Below are 11,915 nucleotides of genomic sequence, written 5' to 3' on the forward strand. Positions count from 1 at the left end.
ACACACACACACACACACACACACACACACCCGAGCGAATGGAAACCTGAACACTTAGCTGCACAGATACACAGCAGGATACATTAGGTCTTTAGAAAATAAATGGCACGCTGAGGAGGAAACAGCAGAAGAGATAGAATAGTCACACACACACACACACACACACACACACACACACACACCAGTGGCAGCTGTTATCTGTGTGGCAATGCGTTGGCAGTGCTGCAACCTTCTCCCTGCTCCCTCTTGAAAGGTCAGAGCAGCCAATCAGCACGCAGTCACACCAATAAATTGACTTTAATCTATTCAGCCAATCAAGAGGCGGATGGATGAATAAATTATCTGTTATCGCCCAATCAGGGAACAATAGACGCAGGAAGCTGTCTGTTATTCAGACACAGACACACACAGAGCTGAATGTTTGGGAGAAAGTTGACCTGTTTCCTGCTGACCGTCATTAATTCCCTTTATCAAAGACTCGAGAGTGTGCGTGTTTTCTCCTGTGCTATCAGCTGGAAGAAATGTCAGCGCGCACACACACACACACACACACACACACACACACACTGTCTCTTAAGTAGGCCAGAACTTCTCAGTTTGACCTCTCACCTTCATCCAGCTGTGAACCCTTCAACACTTCACAGCCTATCTGACAGACAGGAATGTGATGTGACGTGTGTGTTGAGAAGTTTCAGGTCCGTCCACGTCTGCTCAGACTCAAACTTTCTTTACTGCTGGCCCCTAAACGTGTTTGTTTCTGCTGTGACGTTTAACACAGGTAGTCTGACTGCTGGAGCCCCCGGTGGACACGAGAGGAGCTGCAGCTGTTATCACCTATGAACCTGAGCCTGTTACCACACGAATGATCATCACTGATCCATTCATTCCAACTGATTTGAATGCCGCTGTGATTCTGCACGTAATCTATCTAAATGTAATCAGATTACTTACCTTGGTGACAGACTGAGGGACACTTGTGGTTCCGACAGCCCAGGGTTCGGCCGCAGCTTTGGTCGCAGGGGGGACAGTTACCGGGGCAACACTGAAACACAAAGCATCGTGGGAAACAGGTTTATCTCTGAGGCACTTCTTCTTCTACTTCTTTAATACAGGCGACCGCAGCTCGTCCTGCTCTGCTGTTTGGCGCCAAAATCATCAAACATGTGCAACAGACGTCATCGCGTCGTGTTATTTCACACAGCTACGAGTAACTCTGTTCACACAGGACTAGCAGAGGTGGAGGGCGGATGCAGGCTCGTCTGGGTTTTGCACCCTAAAGGTCATCTCACGAGAGAAAGCGCCGGCCCCCGCCACCCTGCAGCCTCCGTCAGGTGATAAGGAGCTTTTATTATGGAAATGGAACTTCCTGTGATTTAATGTATCAAAGGTCGTATGAGCTCCGCCCCCAAATGTTCCAGATTAATAACAGTTATATTAATCAGCCGACTACTTTGTACTTGCTGTCTACACTCTGTTAGTCATGAAGCGTGTGGACTCAGTGTTTATTTGATCAGGTTAACGTCACGGTCGCTCCTCTGCAGGGAGCCGGGACTTTAAGAACCGGCCGTTTCGAGCTCTGCACATTGAAGAAGCTGCAGGTTTCTGACTCCCTCGGTGAGCTCAGATGTAACTGGGACTCCCATGTAGCTGGACTGGAGTTTGGCACAATCCATTTTTCCAGCTTTAAAATCCTGTAAATGTCACGTCTCCACTGAGAAAGAGATTTTCACGCTGACGTTATAAACACTGCTGGGTCAGACGGAGTAGAGGGGTCTCAGGTGGCAGACACCAGCTGCTGCCAACCATCTTCCACAGCTTCATAAACATCTCTTACTTCTACGAACACGCTGTTGAACTACACAAAGAGCGACTGTGGGCTTTCAGAGCGGGGCTCACTGCTGAGAAGCAAACAGATGAAGTAGATTTATGAGATAAAACGAGGAGTTTGATGGGAAAATGAAAGCTAACGAGACCGTTTTATAAAAGAGCAGGTGCAATAACATTTACGGTGCCAGAATAAAAAGGAAAATCTGCAGCTGTTTGGGCTTCATTAAGTATTTAAATGCTGTTGGTGCCAAACAACAGGCTGAGCCACAGGATGAGACAGCGAACATTAAAATGACTGAAAGCGCCCATTTACATCTGAGCAGGTGGAGACGTCCCCGTTGGCCCCACGGGTCTGACAGCGGGCGGATTATTAAACCTCATCATGTCACATGTCAGACGTGGCGTCAGACAACCTTTTCCTATCAGATTAAACTGATCCGATGCCATCAGGGTGACATTTACGCCACAAAAACGAGACATCGTTGCCGTCACGATCAAAGCGAGACACCGGGACGAAAGCGTGGGGTTCCCTCTGCGAGTGGGTCCTTCAGTCACTGCTCAGACGTTTCATCAGTCCTGCGTTGAGCTCGCCTTCGCTCTCTCCGAGACCTTTAATCCACCAGAGAAGAGGAAGGCGGAGGTATGAAGGGTCTTATGTGTGTCGTTATGCAACCAGCCTCCCCGCAGCTGATGGAAAATCATTTCTTTAACACCGAGAAGATAACAACTCCAGAGGCTCCAGATGTTTCACTGCAGGAACCATCAGAGGATTTGGTGGAACATTAATGTGATCACACTCAGAGTGGAACAAATCTGAGACACTACACACTGAGTGGGCGATCCACACACACACACACGTCCTCTGGGTCTAACTGTTCCTGCCTGCTGCATCACCTCCTCACTATTCTGATTCCCACCTGTGCAGACTCAGTTTGTACCCTAGAGGCCATGTGTAGGAGTTTTACTGGTGACGTGATGATTTCTTTGTGCAGTTCTGCTTGTTTTGTGGTATAAATCAAGTGTACCTGCTTTCTTTATCGCCGTGCTGTTTCACTGCTTCATAAAAACTCAAATTCGCTGAGTTCAGTTGATCTGGAGCCAAGATGAAAGCTCCAAGGCTCAGCTTCCCACATACGGATTAAATCCAGGACCACAAACCTTAAAGAAAGTTTTATTTTATCCTGGGAGTCGATCCAGTCGTGTGTGGGAACCTGCTGAAGGGTTTCTGTAGGTGAACCAGGAGGATTACTAACAGTGTGCAGTGGCTGCAGCTCTGTCTCCCTCTGCTGGTTACTGTGCCGCTCTGCTCACCTTCATTTGAATGGTTTCATCCACATTAATGACTAAAATAATCCTGATTATCTTTTTTTTCAATAATCTAGAAGCCCAGACTTCACAAATGTGATGCTAACCAGTGAGAGCTGAAACAGGTGAAGCATCTCCTGCAGCCAGGTGTGAGTTCGTGCAGACTGATAGTTTCTAATGAGAACGTGGACTGACTGACCTTCCTCCTGCACTGGTGTCTCTGACAGTTCCTGGTTTTGGGACACTTGGAGTCACACAGGTATTCTTTATGACACGGCATCTGCTTCCTGTATCGCCCACACCTGCACTCCTTCTCCACCTCCTGCAGAGACACAGAGCAGGGCTCAGCGTGTGTGTGTGTGTGTGATCAGTGTGTGTGAGATCGGTGTGCAGACCTGTCTGCAGGTTTCGCAGCTCCCTCGGTGACACCTCATTGAACAGGTGTGCTTCAAACATGCCAGACGGCGATCGCACGTGTCGCCGCATGGCTGCACTTCCTCTGTACACGGCAGAGACGACTCTACACACACACACACACACACACACACACACACACACTCAGAAAACAGTAGCATGGAGTGGAAACCTGTGTGTGTTTGCGTGAGCACTCACTGGTCTTTCCGCATGGACACGTCCTGCTGATGGAGCGAGGACATGGAGGACAGTCGCCATCGCAGCACACCTCCTCACAGGTGTGGTTCCCACAGGAGAGCGGAGCGCCGCACACCTGCGACAGACAGACAGAGTGAGAGGAGGCGGGGCTTCCTGCTCTCAGAATAAAACTAAACACATCAGACGAACCACACGGGGCCGTTTCCACAGCTTTAATGACTCGTGTTACACTTTCTGACCCAGCGAGCAAAGACCACACAGAACATCTCGTCTGGAACATCTGCAGATTCTGGCAATAAACAATCACAAATCCAGCTGTGCGCTGCTGCTGACACACTGCAAACACACCTGCTGGCAGGTCCAGCGGGGGCTGGCGCAGGGCCTCTCTGCCTTCTCTCTGCCGCACACACACTTCTGAACGCTGACTCTGGGACAGGGCGCGCACTCTGACACACACAGGAGAGGGGGGGCTTTCAGGCGGGCATTTTGGACAGCTCACTCGGGACTGTGTTGAGTCACAGTGAAGCTTCACACATGACTCTGTGTGTGTGTGAGAGACTGTGTGTGTGTACCTGTGTGACACGGCTGTGAACACTTGTGCTGTTTGCAGAGCAACAACTTTCCACACGGCTGCTGACACGACCAGGCCTGCAGAGAGAACACACAGTGAGCATGTCACCAACACCCACAGCACGCTGTAAACCTGCAGACCGCGAGGCTCACCTTGTTGCTACAGCGACGGGGGAGGGGCTGTGCTTTGCCACACAGACAAGACACCGACACCATCTTTGGACATGGAGGGCAGGGGCCTGAAACACACAGCTTTAGGAACATGTCCACGCTCCCAGCTCAGAGCAGTTTGTGTGATGTGTTTACTGAGGATGCAAAACTGTAAACCTGCTCGTCCTCTGGGGACAAGGCCCAGTTTTTAAGGATTTCCAGGACAACTCCATTTATCCTGTGTTGTTGTGTGTGTGTGTGTGTGTGTGAGTGTGTGTCGTGTGTGTGTCTGTGGCTGTGTGTGGCTTAGCTGTTTGTGTGTGTGTGTGTGTGTGTGTGTGTGGGGTTACCGGGGTGACAGAGCAGCAGGCAGGTGTGTCCACAGGCAGGTTTGAGCTCCTTCTGACAGATGGAGCCGCACGAGTGAGGAACCAGCCACGGATCAGCTGGAGGATCCTGAAGCTTCCCACAGTAACACGTGTACCTGAACACACCACAAAAAAGCTTTTAAACTCTGAAGTTTACAGCCAGCATTTATTTTTTTAATTCAGCGCCTTCAACACACCGACCTGTACCATGTGATGTGTTTAAAACTTTCCACAGTCTGATTAGTGATTATTTACTGAGATAAAAGATTAAGGACAGAAAATCCTCAGCTGGGAAGAACCCAGTCAGCAGAGACACAAAGAGACACAGGTGAGACATGCTTAAACTTTTAAAGTGACTGAAACTAAACTGAAAACCTAAATTCAAAAGACAATAAAATTAATTCATGACAAATAATTACAAAAAAACTATATGTAATATAAATTAAGCATTTCTAACAGTAAATACTGAGCTTGAAGCACAAACAGCATGAAACTACAGTAAGTGTGGGGTGTGGCTCCCCCTGCTGGAGAGCAGCAGCAGCACAGCCGCATTGTGTGAAGCTGGTCAGCGTTCACATGAGATACAACAAAGTGATGTACATTTGCTCTTTCTCTCCAACCTATGGGGCGATAAACACTGCAGCAGGTGGCAAGTTACAGACACTTCACTCGTCAGAGCTCACGTCCAAATAACTTCCCACAACTGGAGCTCAGACTCCTAGATGGCCCGTTGTTATAATTAACAACACATTACAAAAAGCTCCAAAAGGCACCAACAGCACGAACAACAGCAGCCACCTGTCAGTCAAAGAGGCCACGCCCCCAACAACAACAACCTCCAGCCTTAATATAGTTTAAGTCTGTGTTCATATTCTTGGAGCCTGTTAGGAGTCGGTGGGGCAAGCTCTCACTAATACTTTCAATAAAACAACATTTCACATTTATATTTAACACATTTGAGTCAAAATATCAAATATCTGTACTTTAGCCATATTTGCTTCAGCCTGTGGGGATGAAACGTGAACTCAAGCACTCACTCTCCACAGGCTGACGTGTTACAATATCCAACTTTACAGCCAGGAAAGCTGTTCATACCCTCTTTATAACAGCTGTACAGCCGAAACAACCAGCAGAAGCTTCACAGTGTTTGTGGAGTTCCACAGGGCTCTATTATTGGTCCTCTACTTTTTTTAAAAACTCACCTCTTTAAATTGTATTAAGGCTTAAAGTTTGCATTATTATTGGTGTGCCTTCTTTTAATGACACAGGCAGCTATAGCTGTTAGGTAACTGGAGCCCATGATTTGAACCTTTGCACTGTGTTTGTGCTGTTTTAATGCAATTATCTGACCACATTATCGCTTAATGTTTGTTTTTAATGCTACTTGATTATGTTACTGTTAAAGTGAATTTGATGATAATGCAGATGTAGATTTGCAGAGTGGATTTAGCACTGAGCGTGGCCTGTGGTAACTCTAAAGGGCGGGTCGATAAAACTGGGCACACAGGATAAAGAAATCAAACGTACCTGTTGGGGGTGGCACTGGGTGGATACTCTGCACGGCACTTTGGACTGAGGGGAGACAATCAGACACATTAACTGATGATTATTTCTTTACAACCGACCAAGCTCAAAGTGAGATTTTTTTATTAACTAACAAATGAAACATTAGAAAACACGACTTCATTATACAGACAAGTTTAGCTAGTAAACAGAAACCACAAAGAGGAAAACCCCAACTATTTCCAACAATCAATTTTAAACACAAATGTAACACAGGACTTTTCTCTGGTTAGACAGCTTTATCAGTGTGATTTTATCAGCTTATCAGTAATTAGTTCCATTTAAAATGATGTAATTGTACTGAAGATTCACCCTCATGCCAAATATTATTTAACCCTCGCCCATGTTTATGGATTTATCACGTTGGGCTATAGTGGTAGTGGAAGGGCTTTTGTTCCTCACCAGGGCCACGGGTGCTGCTTCTGACCAAAGTCTTCATCGGTGACTGAGGAGACGAGGAAGACCGAGTCTTTGGCCCACTTCTGGATACAGGGCAGGTGGAAGAGGGAGAAACAGCTGGAGCAGCTCCACACCTGGACGCACACACCAGATATCAGAGTTCAGTCTAAAGTGGTCTCCCTCTCTGGGCCTTTTAATATTTATAAGACTTTAAAACAAACTGTGTAAAGAGCACATCACATTACAACCAGCCAATCACACAACTTCACAGGTTTGTAGAAATACTGGAAAAAGTCACTACAGCTGAGACTCATGGGTAATGTAGTATTATATACTAGTAGTGGTTGACTAGAGGAGAAGGAAATAAGTGATGAAAGCAAAGAGTCTCCAGGGTCAAAAATAGTTCACTAACTTTTACACAGAGGATGTCTGAGAAATTATCAAAGAAACATCTTGAAGTGACCAAAATGACCCCAGACACCTCTCCAAGATATTTACTTTTTCCAACTACTTACTTAAACCTTTTACATAAATACAATCAAGAAGTAAAAACTAAAGAGAAAAGGACAAGATGGAACAATTCTTTTTAAAAAGCACAAAAACCTGAGAACTGCATGATTACAATGCTTCTGACTGTCTGTGAGATCTGCTTCTATGAATGTGACAAAAGGAGAAAATCGGCCTCAAGCTGTCGTTAAATGTTCTTCAGAAACCAGAGAGGTGACGTCAGATCAGTGAAGCTGAATCAACACAGAGCAGGAGATCAAAGTGTGCGTGTCTCACCGCCTGTGTCCTCTTCACCGAGGCGATGCAGATCAGACAGGTGAGCGCTCCGGACTGAAACAGGTCGCTGACGTACTGACCGGTCCTCTGCAGGCCAGTGGCATCCCCGCCTACACACACACACACACACACACACACACACACAGGGAGTGAGCGGGAATACCACAACATCTGCGCAGCTTCATATCAGGCTCACCTTACTGTCTTCAAACATCTGCACACCCGGTAAAAACACTGGTAAAAAAAATCAATTTAACCAGTTGATCTTCACAGTGGTGTTGCCACGGCAATGCCTGGCTGCTCACCTGTCTGGTCGGTGTAGGTGGTGAAGGCGGACGCCAGGATCTTCCCTCTCTTTCCTTCCTTGTGGTCTCCATCATCAATGCTGTTGTCGTCTTCATCAGAGGAGGAGGAGCTGAAGTGGCTCTCGACCAATCGCTGAGCAGCAGCCTGGTTGGATTTCCTGATCTCCTCAAACTTGGATTGGACAGCCAAACCTGAGGACCACAGGGAAGAATTAATAAACTCACACCAGCCACACAGCCGACAAGGGGAGTTGGTCCATGGAGCGTTTCATCACCATGCGGAGGTTCAGGCGCAGAGCCCGTCTTCGTCCTGACTCCTCTTCCCGTAGTAGCGCCTGGCCTCTCTCTCTCCTTCTGCAGGGGTCGCGACCTTTCAACTTGAGCCTCCTGACTCCGGCCTCGCCCGCGGCCCTGCTGTCGCCAGGCGGGCTCCATGGCAACTGCCTCTTGCCTCTGCAGAGAGCAACATATGTGAGAAATGATTGAAAGAAGGATTCACAGTTTATCAGTTTACCCACAATGCACCTGAGATTTTCTCAGTACTACAACTCAGCCTCCACCAGGATTTACTCTGAGGGTGCAAATACTGGATGGCTTCATCAAATCCTCAAAAGTTATTTTTTGGACACAAACAATGAGCTGGGGCTGAGGTGAGAACTTTTCACTTATCTGCCTGACTTTGTATGGATGCAGCAGCACAAGAGTTTCCTGTGTACCATCAAACACACACCAATACTGCATTTTATCAAGGATACATCAACAAGCTTAGAAAACGAGTAGAAAAACCAATGAAAACACTGCAGCAGTAAAAACAGAAGTTCTGAGAGGTCTCTGGTGTAGACATAGAATGAGAGCATTGATATATGTACAATTTTCAACTATTACAGTACTTTTGGCCTTGCATGCATTTAACCAGTTATCACCTCCCTCAGGAACTTTAAGTGTTCAGCTTTGAGCCCGACGTCTGCAGATGTTGCCACTCATTCATGTTTATCTGTCTCTGCAGCAGCAGCGTGCCTTTGTTAGTGGATTTAATGCTGCAGAGGTGAATTAGCAGATTTTTGGCTGGACCCTGGTTTGCGCATTAGGGCACGTTTCCACGCAGCAGAGGGGTTTTATACGTGATTCAGAGCTGCCTCAGCCTCACCGGAGGCTCTGCGCAGCCTCAGCTTGGTGCTCACAGCTGCCTGACACCTTTACCTGACACCTGGCTGGGTCTTTAGCTGCTACCTGACTACCCCAGCTGTCCCGCTGAGTCACAGCGACACGAAGCCGGACTGTGTCTCTCTCCGCCCGTGCACCTGACCGCTGCACCTGAGCACGTACACCGCAACACGTTTACACCGCGCATGCTCACGTTAAAGGCCAAATTCACTTCAAAAATGCTGCTAGCCGGCTAGCTGCAGCAACCCAACTGCCATTCAAACTCCAAGAAAAACCAGGCGGAAACAAGCGTCACTTCCGGTAAACAACATTCACCAAACTCGAATTATCCACAGAAGCTTCCGGAATGTTAATATTTAACTCCAAAGACAATCAGAAAACCTCATTTAATGAGCAGTTATGAGCTAAACACACCTCAACACTCAGCACAGTGGAGCCAGGTGCCTGATTGTCATGCGTAGTGCAACGCGGTGCATGCCGGTTCTTGTAGTTCTCACAACCAAACGTCGTCTGTTTAGCGATTTATCCAGGAGTAAAACTACATATCCCACAACCTCACACACACGCACACGTGTACGCAAACGCACACACATACGTGTCACTGCACAGCTGCAACTTTACTTTTTGCTTTTTGGTTGTTAATTTATTTCGATCATGTAAACAATATAAAAAGCTCATTTAGGGCCAGGGTCTTAGATCAATAATACAAAAATGTGATCAACAAATAAAACTTTATCGATCCCGTGCTCCGCGGTAGTATTAACATTTCCTACAGTACATTTACCTACGTCAGTTACCATCTGAGCTCATCAACATTTCTATGTACTTTTAATCAACAACAATAATAATAAGGAGGAGAATGCACTGGAAATGAAACAAGCATTCTGATTTTCTTATAAAATATCTTTATTTCAGCTTTTTGTTCCAGATTCAACATAATTATCATTCATATTTTTTGCATAGTTTAAAAAGCACAAGTCGCAGCATAAAAAAGGCGATGGATGTAGAGAGCATTACATGCTTTGAGTCTGGGGTTTATTCAGGTGTGCAGCAGCTAACCACAGACTGTATATGTAAAGATGGATGCAGCTGCCCAGTATGAAAAATGATGCACCTGCATTCTTTCTAATAGCCAGCAGGGGGCAACTCCTATAGCCTGATTGTGTGGCGCCTACTTCCCACTCTGACCTGAGTAAACATGCTCCCAGTGTGTTTATGGGGGGAGCTGATACTTTGAAGTCTTAATGAATAAAAAATATTTATTTAGTAAATGACAGTACTTATTACAGTCAGAAAGGATTATAGTATGCTGTGGTAGAAAACAGCAAAGGCTTCATGTATGACCATTTTTGGTATGTACACATTTAATAATGTTGGGTTTTTCCCTGGGACAAACTGGGCTGATCTTCAAATCATCTGTACCTCACCCCAAATTCACCTTAAAGCTTTAAATTCCTTTCCCGTGTGATAGCCACTGCTTTAGTTGAACTGTAAATGACAAAATATTAGGTGCAATTTAAATCCCATGGCTGTTTTTAAATCATCTCTTAAAAAATGTTTTTGTAATTACAAAATTGAACATTGCAGTTCTTTCAAGGGTCACTGGGAGGCACCGCGTCGCACTTTAGGAGTCACTGCTGCAAAGCAAAAGCTTGAACTATGAACAACCTCTGTAACATCCAGAAAAGTTACTGCTCATTATTTATATACATTACAATGTTTTACAACTTAAACATGGAAACAGTTCTACATGGTGTCACATTAGGTTCTTTTGAGGCCTAGTTGTCCTTCTTGTGCTCTCTGAGTGTAATCTGGAGTCAGCTCCACTTCCAGTTGTAAGTGCTGACATCACAAATCCAGCAGGTGGTCGATACTTTACGAAGAGAAGTTTATCTCTAGAAGATGTCATGTGAAGTGATGTTACATAAATCTGAATGCAAGAAACAGATTTTGTCCTCTTTTTTCCAATTTGTCTTCAAAACTTTAACAGAAACTCCTCCAACTTTCCACCTGAGGTTCAAACATCTTGATCTCCACCCATCGAGCTGACTCAAGCTCTAAAATCGAACACTCCAGTCCTCTTCTTTGTTGTCTTCTCCTTACTTCTCCTCTTATTTGGTTGCCTCTATGTCAGGTGTTGGGGGTGGAGCTTCACCTGACGGATCAGCTTGTGGGGGCACCAACTTCTTCTCCAGCCGGGTGACTCTGTGTTTGAGCTTGCTGTGAGTGGCTTCGTGCTCGGCCAGCAGCCGGGCGTAACGGGTCTGCAGGGAGTCCAGGGTGCTCGTCATCCGGTCCACCTTCTCCTCGATCTCTTTGGGGTCTGGGCCCTGCGCTGCCACCTGGAGGACAGAGTTCGTTTTAATAAAGTTTTTATTTCTGTAGACTAGATGTTTGCTAATGTTTCTAAACGAGATAATGTGACTGTACCTCGAGGTCCAGCAGCCCATCCTTCATTAGAATCTGCCTTCCTTTCTCCTCGAGCAGAGCTTTAGCATCAGGATATTCTGTCAGGGCTTCCATCAGGTCGTCTTTGGAAAGACAGAACAGGTCGGAGTAACCGATGCTTCTGATATTAGCTGTCCTCCTGTTTCCTGCCTTACTGCCTGTTGGAGAAGACGCGAGGCTGATTAGGTAACAGAAGCAGTCAGAAGGAAACAGCGCCCAATCCATCGATAACATTATATGGCATTTTCATTTTTTCCAGTTTTCTGCAGAAACAAACGTACTTTTATTAAATATTAAACCAGCTTTGGCTCAATAGCAAAACCCATTCTAAAGTTTTGTACATATTTGGGAAAATCTTTTTAAACAGTTCGTCCAAAGGTTTTGGTTTTCTAGCATTAGCACATTATCATTCTAGCATTAG

At 46.1% G+C, this 11,915-nt stretch overlaps 2 protein-coding genes across 2 annotated transcripts in view; both read right to left on the minus strand.

Annotated features, from left to right (window-relative positions):
• The window catches only part of nfxl1 (nuclear transcription factor, X-box binding-like 1), a gene marked incomplete in the record, with an annotated part of 26,259 nt that extends 16,732 nt beyond the window's left edge, over positions 1-9,527 (minus strand). The window contains 14 exon segments of the mRNA XM_042216095.1: positions 952-1,042; positions 3,332-3,454; positions 3,528-3,652; positions 3,745-3,859; positions 4,093-4,190; positions 4,317-4,392; positions 4,468-4,553; positions 4,815-4,948; positions 6,360-6,404; positions 6,798-6,928; positions 7,578-7,687; positions 7,883-8,074; positions 8,158-8,335; positions 9,461-9,527. Of these exon segments, the coding sequence (XP_042072029.1) occupies positions 952-1,042; positions 3,332-3,454; positions 3,528-3,652; positions 3,745-3,859; positions 4,093-4,190; positions 4,317-4,392; positions 4,468-4,553; positions 4,815-4,948; positions 6,360-6,404; positions 6,798-6,928; positions 7,578-7,687; positions 7,883-8,074; positions 8,158-8,317 (1,486 nt within the window).
• Positions 9,528-9,939: 412 nt separating this feature from the next.
• The window catches only part of cnga1b (cyclic nucleotide gated channel subunit alpha 1b), a 7,353-nt gene continuing 5,377 nt past the window's right edge, over positions 9,940-11,915 (minus strand). Inside the window, exons 13-14 of the mRNA XM_042216096.1 lie at positions 11,477-11,652; positions 9,940-11,388 (exon numbers count right to left, since the gene is read on the minus strand). Coding sequence (XP_042072030.1) covers positions 11,158-11,388; positions 11,477-11,652 — 407 coding nt within the window. The 3' untranslated portion in view covers positions 9,940-11,157. The remainder of the gene's footprint in view (positions 11,389-11,476; positions 11,653-11,915) is intronic.

The sequence above is a fragment of the Haplochromis burtoni genome, unplaced genomic scaffold, assembly GCF_018398535.1.
Source record: "Haplochromis burtoni strain Fernald_Lab_line unplaced genomic scaffold, NCSU_Asbu1 Contig_921, whole genome shotgun sequence".
Classification (NCBI taxonomy): Eukaryota; Metazoa; Chordata; class Actinopteri; order Cichliformes; family Cichlidae; genus Haplochromis; species Haplochromis burtoni.